Genomic DNA, 20741 nt, shown 5'->3' with positions numbered 1-20741 from the left:
GCTTATTTAAAGTACCCACATCAAATTACAGGTAGAGCTCGATCGGATAATCGATTTTTTTTTTTTTTATAGATGACGTCAAAACAACGTGCGGAAGGAGCTTTTGTTATGGTGATAGCAAAACAACACGTCACTAGTGTTATAGCTATATATATAGTACTAAAAATAGTCGCGGTTAGCTAAAGGTTAACAAGCCCCCGCCCCCTGCAGCAGTCAGCTGAGAGGCCCCGTCACGTGACTGCGGGCTCCATCACATGAGCTGAGAGATGGCTGCCTGGCTCCTGCTGCTGTTCGCGGTCTCGGCGCCTTCCGTGGGCCGGGCGCAGACCTCCGAGGTGTCGGTCATCTTGGATGCCAGCACCGGGCAGCTGAGCACTGTGCCGGAGAGGAGGCCTGGAGCGGTGGCTTGGGCTGTGCTCCGAGACAGCATACAGGACAACGGGTGAGGGGCATCATTACATGTACTAAGTGGAATGAACCAGGGTGCCTCCAGCTGTTGCAAAACTACAACTCCCAGCATGTCCCAAAACTACTGTCCGGGCATGCTGGGAGTTGTAGTTTTGCACAGGGACAACCCCTTAGGATGTATGTGCAGATTATAGGGCAATAATAGAATGTCTTGTATATAATCTTCCTGTGCCCGATAGACCAGAAACGAACAGGATATATATATATATTATTTTACACACTCTGGCCACTTTATTAGGTACACCTGTACAATTGCAGCCAATCACATGGAAGCAACTCAATGCATGTAGACATGGTCAAGACAACTTGCTGAAGTTCAAACCGAGCATCAGAATGGGGAAGTAAGGGGATTTAAAAGAGAACTGTAGTGAAACATTTTATTTCCCCTGTGCCCGGGCTGCAAAAACTAAAAGATAACAAAAAAACAACAACTTAAACTCACCTTCTTAAGTTCCCCCGTTGCGCCGATATCGGCATCCTGGTCCTCCGGTGCTGGTTTTCTTCCTGGACACGGTGACTCAAACTGCGCTCAGCGTATCGCTGGCTGCAGGGATGTCCCACCTTGGCCGGTGAGTGCACTGTCATGTAAGGAGCCCTTTTCCCTGCTGCCCGGGCTCTTTACACGTGCGCTCAGCATCGCTGCGGCCGGTGAGACGCTGAGCGCAGTATGAGTCACACTGCCCAGGAAGAAAACCAGGACGCCGATATCGGCGCAACGAGGGAACGTAGGAAGGCGAGTAAAATTTTTATTTTTTTATTTTATTTTTTTTCGTTTTTGCAGCCTGCGCAAAGGAGAAATGAAAAATGTGTCACCACAGTCCTCCTTTAAGAAATTTTGATCATGGTATTGTTGTTGGTGCCAGATGGGCTGGTCTGAGTATTTTGTGACTTTTATGCACAACCATCTCTAGGGTTTACAGAGAATTGACTAAAAAAGATAAAATATTCAGTAAGCGGCAGTTGTGTGAATGAAAATGCCTTGTTAGTGTCAGACTGGTTCAAGATGACAAGAAACAGTAACTTAAATTACCACTCAGTATAAGTCAACATATGCAGAATACCATCTCTGCACAACATGTGAACTTTAAAGCAGATGGGCTACAGCAGCAGAACACCACACTGGGTGCCACACCTGTTGGCTAAGAATAGGAACCTGAGGTTGCAATCCGCACAGGCTCCCCAAAATTGGACAATGGAGAACTGAAAGAACATTGCCTGGTCCGATGAATCACCATTCCAGCTATGATATTCAGGTGGCAAGGTCAGAATTTGGCATAAACATGAAGGCATGGATCCATGTGTCAATGGATCAGATTGGTGATGGTGGTGTAATGGTGTGGGGGACTTCTTCCTGGCAAACTTTGGGCCCCTTAATACCAATTGAGCATTGTTTAAATGTGACAGTCTACCTGAGTATTGTTGATGAACTAGCTGAGTACCCAGCGCTGCCCGGTTTTTCCTACCTTATCCTTGTGGGGGAGGAAAAGCAACAAAGGAGAAAGTACTTGTCCTCATATCCTGACCCCATATCCCCATCTCATATCTCGTCCTCGTATCTAAACCACCTTTCTAATCCTCATATCCCGTCCTCAGGTGGGATAAACAAAAAAAAAAACATCCTTCACATATGGGGCTAGGTTAGGGGTTAATTTAACGATTATATCTTCTTATTTGACATATAAGTAATATGTGTACCAGGTATCGAAATATCTCCAGCCGTACATACATTTCCCACTTATTTGCATGGGACTTTAAACAAAAACCCCGACCCTGGCAAATGGGGGTGAGTAAGGGTTAAATGACCTATCCTATGTTTGTTGTTGACATATAAGTAACGTGTGTGCTAAGTTTCATGTTAATATCTTTAGCCGTTTGGACGTGATGCTGGAACATACACACACACATACATACATATATACACACACACACATACATACATATATACACACACACACATACATACATATATACACACACACACATACACACATACATACATACATACATACATACATACACACACACACACATTGGCCCAGATTTATCAAACTGTGAGAGAGAAAAAATGGAGGGATTTTCCCACAGCAACCAATCACAACTGAGCTTTCACTTTACCAGAGCTCGTTAGCTGAGCTGTGATTGGTCGCTGTAGGAAAATTCCTCCATTTTTTCTCTCACAGAGTTTGATAAATCTGGGCCATGGAGTTTTAGATCGATAGATTATCTTTACATAAACGCTGTTCATTCTTCATCAACCAAACATGAGAATCTCAGAGCTCATTCTTATTACGGAATTTCAAAGCAAAATTCCGTTTAGAAATCACACTTGGACGTTTCCCTGTATTAGGATTGGTGTGAATGGGTTTTCTGTTCACCCATTCAAACTGCAGAATTTCTACGACAGAAATTCTGGACCCTAGTAACTTCTAGGCTTCAGTGTGGAACCTGTAACAGAGCCCCATGTCCACCATGTTTCCTGAATATGACTGGTGTCTTCATATGAGGCAGGGCCTTGGAGCAACTGCTACCTCTACACTTGCCATAGTTATGGCCTTCATGGGCCCACTACTTCTGGACAGAAGACAAGTGTGCACTGAGGGGAGGAGGGGGGGGGGGGCAGAGATTTATCAAAACGTGTGCAGAGGAAAAGTTGCCCATGGCAGCCAATCAGATCGCCTCTTTCATTTTGCAGAGGGCTTTAAAATAAAAAGGAAATCTGGTTGCTATGGACAAGTGGGCAACTTTTGTCTTTGGGGCAAGGTTTTGTCTTTGATAAATCTCCCCCTGGATGCTTTCATGGAGATCTGGGGGTTAAATGTCAGATACAGAGAAATAAGCACTGTTGCTAGGGAACTAAGCAGGCGTTAAAGCTTTAAGGGAGATACCACAGGGGAAGCAGGCGACCTTTGCCTAAATCTTGGATGTTTAAGGAAGTGAGGATTTTGTTGTCTTCTCAAAGGGAAGTATAATGTAAAAATAACTGAAACCAAAATGACTCCAATGTATTACCTCAGTGTGGTTTTGCGTAGAAATTCATTCAAGTCTATTACGTTATCTCACCAACGCACCAAAAAATATGCACCCTGTATTCAGCTCTGCCACCCCAAGACAAGGCCTTGTTTTGGGCATTTTTTCCCCTCTTGAGCTCGTGTGAAGTTATGTTTTTTTTTTTCCCCCAGATGGGCAGTTCTTGAGCTACAGAGCAATGCCAGCTATAATGATAGTATCCAGGCCTATGCTGCGGGGGTGGCCGAAGCAGCAGTTACACAGCGGGTGAGTGTCATAGATAAATATGTGCACCAGCCATGAGGTATAACAGCAAAGCTTTGGATTTTTGTGTCAGCACTCTGTGTGTTAATATATAGGTAGCACCATATTCTTTTACTAGAAGCAAAGCTTTTAAAGGGATCCTGTCACATTGAGTATGTAATCTATTCTGCAGGCAAAGTCTTCATGCAATTTTACACTTTTATATTAAATATAACCTATAATGTTCCTATACAAAACCTGGTAACATACCATAGTTATAACGCCTACTATAATAATAACCGAAAATATGTTATACCAAACTGAATCATAAAATCTCATCTTATTGAAAATATTTATAAAATACATAGTACATGGAATGTGTCTGACAAGATATACATATGAGTAAATACAAGATATGAGTTTGTCAGTATAGTGAATGTACAATAAATGCAAGTGGGTAGGTAAGACGCTCACCAATGGAGTCAACATGTAAAAAAAACAGAAAGGGGGAGGAAAAAACATATAATGTGCACTAACCCTAGTATCAATCCCAATATGGTAAGAGAAAGTAAGTAGCAAAATGCAAAAAATATGTGAACATGCAAGACCCACAAGCAAAAGTAACTGGCTGACGTCCTGCGCGGCACTTGTGATGACGTCACCTAATGTGCGCATCCCCGCAAAGAAGGCTTGTATTGGGCTGCAGCAGGGAGATGTAAGTACTGTATCTGTGAAACTTAACTTTCCTAATTACTTGCCTAATAAGGGAGGACCTGCTTATCACCAGGGCCTAACCTATCTTCTTAGGGGGCATAATTGTTTAACCCCTTAAGGACTCAGCCCATTTTGGCCTTAAGGACAGTTTAATTTTTACGTTTTTGTTTTTTCCTCCTCGCCTTCTAAAAATCATAACTCTTTTATATTTTCATCGCCAGACTAGTATGAGGGCTTGTTTTTTGCGCAACCAGTTGTCCTTTGTAATGACATCGCTCATTATATCATAAAATGTATGGCGCAGCCAAAAAAAAACACTATTTTTGTGGGGAAATTAAAAAGAAAAACGCAATTTTGCTAATTTTGGAAGGTTTCGTTTTCACGCCGTACAATTTACGGTAAAAAGCGCTAGCTGTTTTTGATGCTATCTCTAAGCCCCGGCTTAGTAATGGGTTCACACTATAAGACGGCCTGTAAAGTAAATTAAAAAAAACACACTATTAAAAAAAACTTTTTATTCCAAAAAAACACTCCCCCACAAGCCCTCGTTAACCATTTTATTAATGTTAAAAAATAAATAAAAATTGGGTCATCATGGTAGTCCTCCGAATCCAAAGTAGTCCTCTGCATAAACTAATCTGAAATAAGAAAAAAAAACACAAAAAATGTTAGTACATTTATAGGGCTCTTCCATGGGGAGAACGCCCATAAAGCAGTGTTTCCAAACAGGAAGCCTCCAGCTGTTGCTACACTAAAACCCCCATTCTTTCCAGACAGCCTTTGACTGTCTGGGAATGATGGGTGTTTTAGTTAAGCAACAGTGAGCCTCCAGTTTAGCAACATCTGGAGTATCGCTGATCCTAAACTACAACTCCTATCATGGGAGTTGTAGTTTAGGAACAGCGAGACTCCAGCTTTTTCTAAACTACAACTACCATGATGGGAGTTGTAGTTTATCAACAGCTGGAAACACCCAGTTTCTAAACTACAACTTCCATGACAGGAGTTGTAGTTTAGAAAAAGCTGGAGGCACCCTGGTGTTAAAATGCCAGCTGCATCTAACACCATCTCGCTAGCTGTTGCAAGACTATAACTCCCAGCAGGCCCTTACAGTGAGGACATGCTGGGAGTTGTAGTTACAACTCTTGGGCAGATGTTTGATACAGGACGTGGCCGGGGCAGCAGAGCTGGACAGCTCCCAGAAATATTAAACTACACTGTAACTTCATATTTCCCAGGTGGTGCCGTGATTGGTCGGTTGGTCTTGGGCAATAACGGCATCGCCCGGGAAATATGAAACTACAGTGTACAGTGGTCCCTCAACATACGATAGTAATCTGTTCCAAATGAACCAACGTTTGTTGAGGGATCCGTGCAATGTAAAGAATAGGAAGTTATACTCTCCTGTCACCGCTGCTCCGGACCGTCACCACTGCCCTGGATGTCTCCCTCCATCACTGTCGCCGCGTCCCCTGGGTGTCCCTACCGCTCCAGACCATCTCTGCTGGACGGGATCCTCGCTCTCCGTCGCCGTCACTACGCACGCCGCTCCTATTGGATGACGGGACGGCATGCACGGCAACATGGACAATGGAGAGCGCCGACGATGCAGGGGATCCCGATAACGACGCTCCGGAGCCCCGAGGACAGGTAAGAGACCATCACCGGAGCACACGGGGCATCGTAAATTGGTATCCAGCGGCAGCTGAGGCAGTCTGCGCTGCCGGATAGCAGTTTATGTGATGGCCCCGACATACAAAAGCATCGTATGTTGATGCTGCCTTAAACATGCGATGGCCTCTGAAATTATCGTATGTCTGAGCCATCGTAGGTCGGGGGGGGGGGGGGGGGGTCACTGTAGTTTCATACTTCTAGGAGGCCTCTTCTGTCCTGGGCCCTCACATATCTCCCCCTCCACCGTAATTTCAACCTGCCGCTTAAGGCTGGGTTCACACCACGTTTTTGCAATACGGTTCCTGTATTAGGTTTTTGATGAAAAACGGATTCCTCAAAACCTGACTAAACTGTATCAAAACGGGTGTACAAATTTTAATCCATATACAGTTAAAAAACTTACACGGTTTGGAAAAAATGATGAAAAATTATGTCCGGTTGCAACCATTTATGACAAAAACGTATACGTTTTTAACTTTTCACTGCATTATGAATAACGTTTCACTTGTTTGATTGCAGTTTTTTTTTTTTTTTCATGGAATTTCAAAGTCGAAAACCAGTATGGTGAAAACCGGATGGATCGTACGCACATACGGTTCTATATGGTCCCCATTGACTCCCATGTTTAAAAAATAAAACTTATACGGTTTTTCACCCGAACCAATAACTGTGCTAGGCTACAGTTTTGGGTAAGGGAAAAAAACGGACAAAAACGCACAAGACTCAAAATGGATGCATTGTTTGACATACGTTTTTCAATGGAGACTCAATACATACGGTTTTCAATACGGTTCCACATGGTTTTCACATTGAAAACATATACGGGAACTGTATTGTAAAAACGTGGTACGAATGCACTCTACGACTGAACTCTCCTCCCTCGCTCTTCCGAAGGCTGTTCTGTCTTTACCCAGTCCCTGCAGTGGTCCCCTTCTTTCTGCTTCTGATGACATTTTGTGCTTCTAGGGACTGCCCACTTAACCCAGTGATTGGCTGAGCGGGCAGATCTTTGTAATAAAAATGTCTCAGGAGCCAGGAAGGAGAGGACTAATGCAGTGACCAGGTGCAGGGCGGCATATACCATACTAAATATTTACCCCATTTAAGATCAGGAAAAGATAAAAATCACTCACTGTGCTTCTATTTGCATATGTTTGCAGCTTATCTACATGCATTGGATGAACACCATGGTTGGTTATTGTGGTCCATATAAGTATGAAACTCCATACTGTGAAAGGCTGAGGAACTATCTAGAGGCTAATCTAGCCTGGATACAGGAGCAGATGGAGAAAGAGCAAGATCAGGATTACTGGCACCAGGTAAGGCTCTGTAGTAATTCCCTCCACTTTTACCAGTGGGTTTTTGCCATCTAAAACTATGCGCAGCACTGTAGACTATGTTGGAGCTCCTTAAGCAGTGAATAATACCACATAGGATACTATTTATGTGATCAGGTACTTAGAACACCTATTTGTATGTGATATCCACCAAGAAAATTGACGCCCAAAAATACAGCTAAAAATATTGCTGAAATAGGGCAATTGTGTGATTTTCTGGCTGCACTGGCTTCTGGAAGTTCACTCAATGTTCCCTCATTTGTACTAAACCGTTAACGGCAGTCAATCAGATAGCGCCCCCTGAGGAAGACTGCACATTGGAGTTGGAGACACCACACCACTTGGGAGATAAGGGTATGGATGGATATCACTCGTTAATATTTATTCTATGTTTATAATATACACCCTATAGGTTACTCATTGAAGCAGGTGTCTAGTATATTAAAGGGACTCAGCATAATCTATGGAATATGTGTTATGTTGTTGCTATGACTATTACATGACCCATCCCATAGTTGTGCTGGTTAGTAGACATTGATGGATATTCATTAGTTGGGCTACATGTGGTTATGTACTTGTGGTATACCTAACTGTGTGGTCACTAGACCAGGTTATTTATGTGGTGCTGTTTTAATTTTCTATATTTTTAGCTGTATTTTTAGACTCCAATTTTCTTTTTGGTGGATGTTTTTCCACTTCATTATGGCTTATAGCAGTACATACAGCGTATAAAGACATGCAACATATAAAAATGAAGTTGTTGAAATGTAAGATATCCATCTGTCCAGTGGAACCTTTTGGTTCTAAGCTTGTATGGGATAGCAGTTTTGCTTAATTTAATGTTTATTTTTTTTTTATAATAACCGTAGTTATTTGAAAACTATGTGACATAACCCTATTCATTTACTGAATAACTGTGTATACATTGAAGCAAGGTAGAGTTCCTTAAAGGAGAACTACGGGATTGAAAAATGTATCCCCTATCCTAAGGATAGGGGCTAAGTTTCAGGTCGCGGGGGGTCCGACCGCTGGGCCCCCCCCCCCCCGTGATCTCCCGTGCGGCGCCCCGGCTCTCTGGTTAGAGAGGGCGTGTTGACCACCGCATGAAGCAGCGGCCAACACGCCCCCTCCATACACTGCTATGGGAGAGCTGGAAATTGCCGAGGCAGCGCTTCGGCTCTCCCATAGCAGTAAATGGAGGGCGCGTGTCAGCCGCCGCCTCGTGCGGTGGTCGACGCGCGCTCTGTGCAGAGAGCCGCGGCCCCGTACGGGAGATCGTGGGGGGCCCCAGCGGTCGGACCCCCCCGCGATCTGAAACTTATCCCCTATCCTTAGGATAGGGGATAAAATTTTCAATCCCGTAGTTCTCCTTTAACAGGTGCTATTTGCTTGCAGAGTAGGCTGGGATCAGCTACTGTTAAATAAAATAAAAAAAGCAATAAGAAACAGTCACACATGGCTTCTTAGGTAGCCCTAGAAAACAAAACTCAAAAAACAGTTAAAGGGTTGTCTGACCTCCGCAAAATTTTTAGTTATGGGCTGTAGCTGGCTTAAAGAAAAGCAAAGTTATAATCTCCTGCCCAGGTCCCCCCATTCTGGCCTGGCAGCACTTCCTGCTTTCCATTTCAGCCAATCAGAGGTGGGGCACCACTATGTCAATTGACTGGGTGAATATTTCCTGCATGCCAAAACAAAAGCAAGAAGTGCTGCTCAGCCTGCATTGAGGACCATTGGGATTGCCGTGGTGGGGCATCAGGGCAGGTGAGTAAGTTCTGGCATAGTCTGATGTGACTTTTCTAAATTCCATGAAATACAGTGTAACTCTTTAACTCTTTGTGGCTCTCTTCACACTGTTGTTTATCCCATCTCTCATGGGTTCTGTTGGCAGTTCTCTTGCTTTTTACATGCATTGCTATTCTTGCAGTCAGATCAGCAATTTTGACAGAACCAAAAAAAAGACTTGGTGGAAGTCATAGCAGGAACAGATCCTAATGTTATTGGTCTTAAGCACTTATGTTTTGGTTAAGTAAAAAGTTATTATAATTTTTTTTTTGTATATTTACAGGTTCGGCTTGCACTGCTGCAACTGAAAGGTCTGGAGGATAGCTATAGTGGCCGCATCTCCTTTCCTCAGAAAACGTTCACGCTTAGTCCCTTTGGGTTCCTGTGAGTTTTCATGCAAGGGGTGTTCCTTGACTTATACTCAGGTTAGGCCATCAGTATCTGTTTGGTGTGCTGCTGACACCCACACCCGTGCCAACCAGTAGAGCAGCGTCACCCAGATGTCACACAAAATTAAAAACACTAAAAAGGCTCGAGAGCCACCTTACAACACAAGGGGACCAGGTAATGGACACCTTCAGGACATATGCATAGAAAAATAGTAATTAGTAAAAAAAAGCTCCCAAATATGGTCACTCACTAGTGGTATAATAGCTTTGTAATGTGCAAAGTGCAGCCAGTAAAGTACACTCTTAAAAAATGGCATACAATAATGAACATACAAATTAGTATAATGTATAACAGCACATAAGTGCAATAACACAAGTCACACTAAATAGTTAACAAATTGTTATTGCACTTTTGTGTGCTGCTATACGTGATACTGATTTGTATGTTCATTATTTAATGCTATTTTGCACAATTGTACATTTGCTGCACTTGGGAGGATATGCAATTGTTAGTTGACATCTGTATGAGGTTGACTTAATTCAGATTTTTGTCCTTCTTATTTAATGTTATAGTCTATTTCAACTTGGTGGTGACTTAGAAGATCTAGAAGCTGCCCTGAACAAGTCAGATGCTTCTAAAGATCTGGGCGCTGGGTCATGCTCTGCCCTCATCAAGCTTCTTCCTGGCAATAAAGATCTCCTGGTGTCTCATGTAACCTGGAACACATACCAGTCCATGTTACGCATCATCAAAAAGTACACACTTCCCTTTCGTACCAACCCCAATGGTGAGCATGGAAAATTTAGAGCTAATTTTAGGCAAAAGAAAAACAACAAACGTGAGTCATGTAAAGAAAAGTTCTTAAGGAATTTTTCCCTTTTTAAAAGGCTGACTTGTAGCTTAAAGTTTGTGAATTAAACTTTCTAACTGTCTAATTCGATCAACTTTCTAATGTACTTTTTTTTTTTTTACTTTTGCCATTTTCAAGATCTCTGGTTGCTGACCGTAAATAGAAATCAGTTTTTTTTATAAACAGCCATGAACTCGTGCCCGCAGTCGTGATCAGGGGAGGTTTTCATTTGAAGGGTATTAGAGATCTTGAAAATGGAGGGGGGGGAATGCAAAGGATGTTAGAAGTGAGCTGAAATTCTTATTATTAATGGGGTTTGCCATGAATAGAAAAAAAGCTAATTTCTTATAAAAAAAAAAATAGCACTCCTGTCCTCAGGTTGTGCATGATATTACAGCTAGACTCCATCCACTCTAATTAAATTGAGCTGCAATACCACACACAACCAGTTATGGTGCTGTTTTTCCAATCAGCTCTTTTTTTCAATCCTAGATAACCGCTTAAAAGGAGTACTCCAGTGAAAAACAACTTATCTGGGTCTGAGTGCTGGGGCTCCCCGCGATCACCGGGATGACACCCCAATGCTCTCAGTAAGGAGCTTGTGTCGTCTACCGGGAGACTGCACGTGCTGATGCTGAGAGTTGTACTCTGGTCTTTTCAGCGCCCCCACAGGAATAAACGGAGTGCGTGCCAGCTGCAGGACGTGCTCCTCACTGAGCGCCATGGCCTGTACCAGTGATCGCGGGGCGTCTGACTATAGATTGGGGGATATTATTTTTCCCTGGACTACTCCTTCAATGTGTGTATATATATTTCTCGTTCGGCTCCATTGGAAGACAGAGACCGAGGGTTATATGCTGCTGCTACTAGGAGGCTGACACTAGGCAACAAAAAAAGTCTGCCCCGCCCAGCAGGATATACCCCACCTACAGACTCTGAGCTATCAGTTTTAGCTTAGTCTCCGTAGGAGGCAGACACAGGTCTGGAGTTCTCCAGACCTGGCCTTTTATTTTCTTATTTTTTAGTTTAGTGAATCCGTCTCTCTGTGGCTTAAGGCCTGGGACACCAATGCCGCTTCCAAGAAATTTCTCACTGAGCTTCCTTTCTCTGGGACCTGACTCTTCGGGAAACGCCCGGATAAGATTATCTCCGAGGCCACTGAAAGTAAGCGTTTCTTATCGCCACAGAACAAGTCTCGCCGTACCAATTCCCACCGAAAGGAGGTTGACTTCCGGTCTTTTGGCTTTGCTCGGGCAGCCAGACCGGCGCCCTTAAGGATAGGAAGGCTCCTCCCTCCTGGAAGTCAGATAATCGTTCCGGCCATTTTGCGGCCAAGTCGGGCACCTGTAAGCCTCCCTCCACCTGAAGGGACTCCCCCCACCCGAACATTCTTTTCGGGTGGGAGGTCATTTGTCCCTGTTTCTGGACGTTTGTTCTGCCCACATGCGGGACTCTTTTTAGTCCGAGATGTCGTTTCCAACGTCTATCGGATCGAGTTTGCTTCCCTTCCAAGGGATCGCTTTTTTCGATCCTGCCCTCCTTGCTCTCCTTCCTTGGCGGCAGCTTTTCGGGTCGCGCTGCGGACCCTTCTCGCACAGGGAGTGATTGTCCCAGTTCCTCCCAGGATGCATTTTTCTGGGTTCTATTCAAACCTGTTCATTGTCACCAAGAAAGGGGGTTCTATCCGCCCAATCCTGGATCTGACGCTCCTCAACCATCACTCCTGCATCATTTCCGTATGGATTATCTCTGTTCTGTGGTGGCATCCATGGATCAAGGTGAGTTTCTTTCCTCTGTGAATATCTGAGACTCTTACCTTCACATCCCCATTTTTTTGGCGCATCAGCGCAGTCTCTGCTTTGCTGTTCCGGAGGGCCAATTTCAGTTTGTGGCCTGGCCACAGCCCCAAGGGTCTTTACCAAGGTCCTGGCGGCAGTGATTGCCATCCTGCAAGCCCGGGGTGTGTCCGTGATCCCCCAACCTGGACGACCTCCTGGTCAAGGCCCAGAATCAGGAGAGTCTCCTTGTCACTCTTCAGACCTTGTCTCGTGTCGGCTGGGTGGTCAATGGGGACAAGTCCAACCTGATTCCCACCCAGTCTCTGATCTCCGTGGTACTCCAGTTCAACACGGCGACCGCCCGGATTCGGCTAGCACCGGACAAGCGCTGTGTCATCAGGAGTTCGTCTTCCCCGTCGTCCCAGTTTCCATTCGGTTCTGCATGGAAGACCTAGGTTAGATGGTTGCGGCCATGGAAGCCGTTCCCTTCGCCCAATTTAATTGTCAACCTCTTCAAATTTCTCTTCTGTCCCGGTGGGACAAGTCTCTGCTATCCCTCAATCGCAGGATTATTCGACGTACCACTGCGCCTCCCAATTCGTCCCGACCTGCTCTCTCAGGGTCCTCTTTGCCAACCCAATTTACTATCTCTGCATTTGATGGCGTGGCGGTTGAAACCGTGGTTCTGAGGGCCAGGGGTTTCTCTCCCCAGGTGATCCGCACAATGATCACGACGCGCAAGCCTTCCTCTGGGAAGATTTATTACCGTACTTGTGTTCTCCCTTCCACACCTTTCCTTTTTACAGTCTGGGCTGGAACGACACTTGGCTGTCAGTTCCCTTAAGGGTCAGGTGTCTGCTCCCTCCTTTCTCTTTCAGCGTCCCCTGGCGTCCGACCCTCACATCTGCACTTTTCTGCAGGGTGTTGCTCATGCATCTCTGCCGTACAGATCCCCCACAGGGTACTCCCTTTGAACCTCTCTGGGACGTTTCTCTTTGTATCCTTTCCTGGAAGGTGGCCTTCCTCATTGCGGTCACTTCCATTAGGAGAGTTTTGGAGCTGGCGGCGCTCTCCTGCCATTCCCCCTACCTGGTTTGGCACCAGGACAAAGCTGTTTTCCTTCTGGTCCCATCCTTTTTTCCTAATGTGGCCTCCGCCTTTCACCTAAATTAGGATATCGTCCTCCCGTACTTTTGTCCATCTCCGTCCCATCCCAGGGACTGGTTGCTTCATGGCCTTCATGTGGTACGGTCCGTTCGGATTTACCTTTTCGGTCACCTCATCCTTTCGCTAGTGTGACTTTTTGTGCTTACGGAGGGTTGTCATAAGGGACTTCCTGCTTTTGAAGACGGCCATTTTGCAGTGGATCCGTTCTACTATCTCGAAAGCTTACTACTGCAAAGGGAAGACTCCTCCTTTCCGGGTCTCAGCTCATTCCACTCATTCTGTAGGGGCCTCCTGGGCTCTCCGCAACAAGGCTTCAGCCTAGCAAGCCTGTAAGGTGCCCACCTGGTCGTCCTTGCACACGTTTACAAAATTTTACCAGGTGCATACCTTTTGCGTCCGCTGACGCTGGTTTGGGTCGCAAGGTGTTGCAGGCTGCTGTGGCCCAGCCTTCCACCTGAGTTTCTTGAGTATTCTCCCACTCCAGGGACTGCATTGGTACATTCCACGGTCTGTGTCCCCCCCCCCCCCCCCCAATGGAACTGAACAAGAAAAGTAGATTTTTATGCTTACTGTAAAATCTTTCTCGGAGGATCCATTGGGGACACAGCACCCACCCATTTGTTCTGGTGTTCTTGGTTTGGTTGCCTGTCCTAGAGTTGATTTGGTTGTGTGTTTGTTTGTTTTGTGTTTTGTTTTTTTGTCTGTGGTTTCCTCGGGCAGTTGCTGTTTTTTCTTTCCCTGTTGGTCCTCTTCTACTGCTTTGGGACTAAACTGATAGTTCTGAGTCTGTAGGTGGGGTATATCCTGCTGGGAGGGGCTGACTTTCTTTTTGTTGCCTAGTGTCAGCCTCCTAGTGGCAGCAGCTTATACCCACGGTCTCTGTGTCCGCCAATGTATCCTCCGAGAGAGAGATTTTAAGGTAACCATAAAATCAAAAACCCTTTTTAAAATCTTCATTAGTACCTTTATTACACAGATAATGCCTTAGCATTGTGTAGCCTGGACAACTATTAAATGTTAGCTTTTTGGTAGTGATCTTGCAGCCCAGTAAAAAAAATTAACACTTTTTCAATATTGTGTATAAGATAGTTTATTGCATATGACTACGTTGGGTCCACGCCGACATGCCCCCTCCAGCAATTTCTATGGGATACATGGAGGGGTCGTGTAGTCCGCCACTCCCTGCAGGGGTCAGGATGCCCCCTTCCAGCTGACTGCAGGGGCCCTGCGATCTAGAACTTATCCCCTAACCTTTGGATAGGGGATAAGTTGTTTCACTATAGAACTCCTTTTAATATAATGTCTAGTTAACAGGGGAGATTTCCTGGTACGAAACTTTCCATGTTTAATTCTATTTATTTCTATATTATATTGTGTTTTTAAAGGACATTTACATTACTTTTCTCTATGCAGGAGGCCCCCTGGTACCAGGCTTTGTTCAGACCTTTTCTTCTTACCCAGGAACCATCTTCTCTGGTGATGACTTCTACATCCTCAGCAGTGGGCTAGTGAGTGCACAGTGCTTATGTGTGTTATGTAAATGTACGTTCAATGAAAAGTGTTACTGAACCTTGATGGAGACTTCCAGCAGTGACTTATGTTCCTTTTCTGAAAACCTAATGCCAAAATTAAAGTGTACCTGTAACTTCAGAAAACTTCTGACACATCAATTGTCCTTCACTCTCACTAAAGAAAGGCTTTACATAAAATAGGTCTTAAACAAGATTCAAACTGTCCTTGCTGTTCCTCTCCTAAGGCAGACCTCTTGCATATGCTGTGGAGCAGTACTCATTTAGAGCATTATTGCAGCTTTATTTTAGAGATCATTGGGAACCTAAAGTACAGTCATGGCTGTAAATGTTAGCACCCCCTGAAATTTTTTCTAGAAAATGAAGTATCTCTCACATAAAAGGATTTACATGTTTTGTTCCCTTTGTGTGTTGGAACTAAACCAAAAAGGAGGGGAAAAAAGCAAATTGGACATAATGTCACACCAAACTCCTAAAATGGGCTGGACAAAATTATTGGAAACCTTTCAAAATTGTGGAAAAATAAGATTGTTTCAAGTGTGTGATACTCCTTTTAAACTCCCCTGGGGCAAGTAACAAGTGTGGGCAATATAAAAGTCACACCTTAAAGCAGATAAAACGGAGAGAAGTTCACTTAGTCTTTGCATTGTGTGTGCCACACTAAGCATGGACAACCGAAATAGAAGAGAACTGTGAGGAGTTGAGAACCAAAATTGTGGAAAAATATTAACAATCTCAAGGTTACAAGTCCATCTCCAGAGATCAGGAATTGCCTTTAACCACAGTGCGCAACATTATCAAGAAGTTTGCAACCCATGACACTGTAGCTAATCTCCCTGGGCGAGGACTGAAGAGAAAAATTGATGAAAGGTGTCAATGCAGGATAGTACGGATGGTGGATAAGCAGCCCCAAACAAGTTCCAAAGATATTCAAGCTGTCCTGCAGGCTCAGGGAGCATCAGTGTCAGCGCAAACTATGCGTCAACATTTAAATGAAATTAAACGCTATGGCAGGAGACCCAGGACCCCACTGCTGACACAGACATAAAAAGCAAGACTACATTTTGCCAATATGAACTTGAGTAAGCCAAAATCCTTCTGGGAAAACATCTTGTGGAGAGATGAGACCAAGATAGAGCTTTTTGGTAAAGCACATCATTCCACTGTTTCAAAAAAACGAATGAGGCCTACAAAGAAAAGAACACAGTACCTACAGTGAAATATGGTGGAGGTTCAATGATGATTTGGGTTGTTTTGATGCCTCTGGCACTGTGTGCCTTGAATGTGTGCAAGGCATCATGAAATCTGAGGATTACCAACGGATTTTGGGTCGCACTGTGCAGCCCAGTGTCAGAAAGCTGCTTTTGCATCTGAGATCTTGGGTCTTCCAGCAGGACAATGACCCCAAACATATGTCAAAAAGCACCAAGAAATGGATGGCAACAAAGCCCTGGAGAGTTCTGAAGTGGCCAGCAAGTTCTGAAGAGTCCAGATCTAAATCCCATTGAACACCTGTGGAGAGATCTTAAAATTGCTGTTGGGAAAAGACACCCTTCCAATAAGAGACCTGGAGCAGTTTGTAAAGGAAGAGTGGTCCATTCCGGCTTAGCGGTGTAAGAAGCTTATTGATGGTTATAGGAAGCGACTGATTTCAGTTATCGTTTCCAAAGGGTGTGCAACCAAATATTAAGTTAAGGGTGCCAATAATTTTGTCCAGACTATTTTTGGAGTTTGGTGTGACATTATGTCCAATTTGCTTTTTTTCCCTCCCTTTTTTGGTTTAGTTCCAATACACACAAAGGGAATAAACTTGTGTATAGAAAAAAACATGTGTTACTGCAATCCTTTTCTGTGAGAAAAGTGCCAACATTTACAACCATGATTGTATGTATGGATGTATCTTGGAATGTTTGGATGACCTCCCCATTAAAGGACAACTATAGTGGTACCATTTTACATATGCCCGGGCCTCAAAAATAAACTCCTACATACCCTCCTACGAGCCCCCATTGGTCCAGCACAGGCCTCACGGTCCGGCAGTGCTGACGTAATTCCACTTCCTGGGGACGGGAATGCCGCAGAGCCGTCGGCGTATCACCGGCCGCAGCCATGTCCCGCCCCGGCTGGTGATGGGCTGAGCCGACTGTCATGTAAGAGGCCGGCTAGAGCTCCTTACATGACAGTCGGCTCAGCCTATCACCAGCCGGCGCCGGACATCGCTACGGCCGGTGATAGAATTTCTTTCTAAGATGGAGGTTCATGTTAGTTGTGAAAAGGGCTATATATGCTAAAAGAAATAATGTATCTAGCTATATTACTATATGGGCATGTTGGTTAAAAAGATAAGACATCAGGTTAAGAATGGAGCTAAGACTGTCCTGAAACTTTCTTTTTTTTTTTTTTTTTTTACTCCTGCAGCATTTGTTAAAATATAAAATGTGAGAAATATATATATATATATATATATATTATTCCCAAATTAATGCAGCACTACTTATCTAGTCCAGCAAACAATGGTGGTGCCAGCGTCCAAAAAAAAGACTCGATCAAAGTCCTCCATAGACAGAAACCAAAAACAGGCGCAGCACTCCAAAAAACAGTGTGATTTAATATCTCATGTCAGCATTACAGTAATGCTGACATGAGATATTAAATCACACTGTTTTTTGGAGTGCTGCACCTGTTTTTGGTTTATATATGTATATGTGTATATATATGTATATATATATGTATGTATGTGTGTGTGTGTATATATATATATGTATATATATATATATATATATATATATATATATATATATATATATATATATATATATATATATATATATATATATAGTGTGTGTGTATATTTAATTTATTATATATCATACTATAAATTACATTATATATAATAGGTGAGGCATTTATCAAATGTGCAATTGCTTTTTCCTCACTTTAGAGCAAAAAAAAGTGGCATCCAAAAGTGAAAAGTGGACGTTGGTGAATGCCTGCTGAACTGCTCTGGCTAAATTTCACAAAGCAGTGGCGGGCCATGGGACAATTGTATTAAAAGTCGCATGGACCTTAATACAATTGTCGCATGGAGTGATATAGGGAAGGGTTGAATTTCCCTGTGATTTCTTCTATTCCTGGTCCGTGCAACTTTTTTTTGCGACTTTTCACAGATAAATCAGTTACCACTGCATAAAGTGATCTAATTCAGATCACTTTGTAGACTTAAACAGTCTAAATGAAAAGTCGACAAATTTAGAAGAAAAAAGCCATCTAAATTGTTGGATGAATTCCCCTCCTAGTGAGTAAAATGTATTATAAGGACTTTGAGAACCAGGGTTTGATTTTTGTTTGTTTTTAAACCCATTGGGTATAGGTGTCCGACAGTAACCTCAGATTTCCTATATTTCAGTATCAGGAGCTGTACATATTTAGTATAATTTATTTTTTTTCTTCCCCTTTTAGGTAACCTTGGAGACAACCATTGGGAACAGCAATCCTGATCTCTGGAAGTACATCCAGCCAAAAAATTCTGTATTGGAGTGGTTAAGGAACATTGTAGCAAACAGACTGGCCACAAGTGGACAAGAGTGGACTGATACTTTTAAAAAGTTTAATAGTGGAACGTAAGTTGAGATATATAAGCTGAAGGCTCTGAAATTGAAGTTTCCGTATGGTACCAGATTAGAGTGTAATGTGGTCCCAGATTTGGGGTGCCCAGTAGTCTTGCAGTTAAATTTTTATTGTTATTTGATCATGTGTTGGTCTCCTAGTTCTCATACGGCTATATGATCTTTCTTAGATATAATAATCAGTGGATGGTTGTAGATTATAATAAATTCAATCCTGGAAGCACGGATGTACCCAGCGGACTTCTCACTGTCCTAGAACAGCTCCCGTAAGTGACATACTTTCTACTTTTATCTTGGCATCTTGAAATTGATAAGCAAGTACTTCTGTATGTATAGAATGTCAGCTTTCTTACTAGTGACAATGCATTTAAAGGAGATGTCTCATGCAGAAAAACGCGGATAGGGGATACATTTTGTTTTGCATGAGACCACTCAAGAATACATTTGAGACATTCAAGAGTACAATAGAAGCTCTGGCTGCAGTAGAGTCCAGGCCTACCTATCCAATCCCTTGTCCTCAGCAGTAGATTGTTGTGTTTAACTAGCTTCTAGGTTTACTGTCACATTTATTGAAATAATCTGCAAAAAAAGTTTATCAATGTGCAAATAAGCCACTACTATATTTATGGTTGTTATTGATCCATCTTTTGTTTTCACACAACACTCGTAGGGGTATAATTATTTCGGCAGATAAATCTGATCTTCTTTATCAATCTGGATATTGGGCAAGCTACAATGTTCCGTAAGTAAATGCATGATGTCGTCATGATATTGTTTTCATTGCTGTAGGAAAGGAGGCCTTAAAAAGTACCTGTCACCAAATAAACTGTTCTCAACTACCTCAAGCTATGTTCCCTAACTACTCCTAACACCCATCCTGCCCTTAAAAACTATTTCAGAGCTTTAAAAAAGCTGTGTATCTTGCCTTTCTTCTTGCTTGCATAGTGCAATTTCTCAGCAGGAGAAAGTGGGTGTTTCCCAGCAGGCATGACATCACAGAAGCCTGCCGGGGGACCACTTCTGCCCTTATATTGTTGCAGTGCTGTAATGAATAGAAGACCTCAGGCTTTGTGCATGTTTCAGTCTCTGCAGGTTTCAGTAAGGTTCTCCATCAGCTGTCAGTCTGTGTGGCTTTCTGTGAGAATCTATAGAGCTTTCACTTTCTGTGCAGCTGTCAATCAAGCTCCGTGCAGAGAAGCACTTCCTGCGTTCGTACTCCTGCCAGGCCGGGAGAAGACCGAACTCGCTGTATTAATTGTGGCAGGGAACAGAGCCACCTAGTGGCCATTTTTTCTATTCCATTTTTAAACATATTTATGTTGATAATTTTAAAAGTAAGTGAATGGGAAAGTGTCTGCTAATTACACAAGGAACACTATATTAAAAGTTTTATTTGGTGACGGGTACTCTTTAAAGACGTCTTGGGTGTCGGGGTATACTTATTCATGGGTACTATGTTCTCCTAGGTACTTTGAAGAGATCTATAATGCAAGTGGACAAGTGGAACTTCTGAAAAAATATGGAGACTGGTTCAGTTATTCAAAAACTCCTCGCGCTCAAATATTTCGCAGGAATCAGACACTTGTGCAGGATCTAAAATCTATGGTCAATCTTATGAGGTAAGAAAGTGAACGTGATATGACGTGGTATTTTAGTACCTAAAATATTTTCATACTCTACCCCTCTGCAAAGTTTCTAAAACACGGTGTCCTTAATTTTTCAGGTACAATAACTTTCTCTATGATCCACTCTCACGTTGTGAAAGTTGTGATCCAAAGCCCAATGGAGAGAATGCAATCTCTGCTCGATCTGATCTTAATCCTGCCAATGGAACATACCCATTTGGAGCCATGCGTCAGCGACAACATGGCGGCACTGATATGAAGGTGGGTGAAGTTTTATCTGTATCTTTCTATAATGCAGTCCAGGTTATAAACCTATTTAACTCTGTAAACATTATTTTTCCTTTTTTTTTTTTTTTGTTTTTTTTTTTAGGTCACAGGTTATGACCTTGCCAAGCATCATCAAATGGTGGCCGTCAATGGTCCCTCATGGGACCAAGTTCCAGCCTATCAGTGGAGCACTTCTCCTTTCAGCAACCTCATGCATATGGGCCATCCTGACCTCTGGAATTTTGATCCTATTGTCATCAAGTGGGATTGAGGCGTTTTCTTTTC

The 20741-nt window shown here is 43.3% G+C and overlaps 1 protein-coding gene across 1 annotated transcript; it reads left to right on the top strand.

The window, feature by feature from the left end:
* Positions 1–102: 102 nt before the first annotated feature.
* On the top strand, positions 103–20741 carry PLBD2 (phospholipase B domain containing 2). The gene is made up of 12 exons (XM_056528776.1): positions 103–442; positions 3648–3741; positions 7266–7424; positions 9508–9608; positions 10187–10401; positions 14823–14917; positions 18398–18558; positions 18735–18830; positions 19235–19306; positions 20031–20183; positions 20288–20450; positions 20560–20741. The coding sequence occupies exons 1-12, from the start codon at positions 267–269 to the stop codon at positions 20725–20727; spliced, it is 1653 nt and encodes a 550-aa protein (XP_056384751.1). The 5' UTR covers positions 103–266; the 3' UTR covers positions 20728–20741.

The sequence above is a fragment of the Hyla sarda genome, chromosome 1, assembly GCF_029499605.1.
Source record: "Hyla sarda isolate aHylSar1 chromosome 1, aHylSar1.hap1, whole genome shotgun sequence".
NCBI classification, from domain to species: domain Eukaryota; kingdom Metazoa; phylum Chordata; class Amphibia; order Anura; family Hylidae; genus Hyla; species Hyla sarda.
This window is presented reverse-complemented; position numbering and strand designations above follow the sequence as displayed.

Bases quoted from the DNA above. Each gene is read 5' to 3' on its own strand.
- PLBD2 (XM_056528776.1), top strand. From the start codon at position 267: ATGGCTGCCTGGCTCCTGCTGCTGTTCGCGGTCTCGGCGCCTTCCGTG. The intron at 10,402-14,822 runs GTGAGCATGGAA...TTCTCTATGCAG, and splicing joins CTTTCGTACCAACCCCAATG to GAGGCCCCCTGGTACCAGGC. The intron at 18,559-18,734 runs GTAAGTTGAGAT...GATCTTTCTTAG, and splicing joins AAAAAGTTTAATAGTGGAAC to ATATAATAATCAGTGGATGG.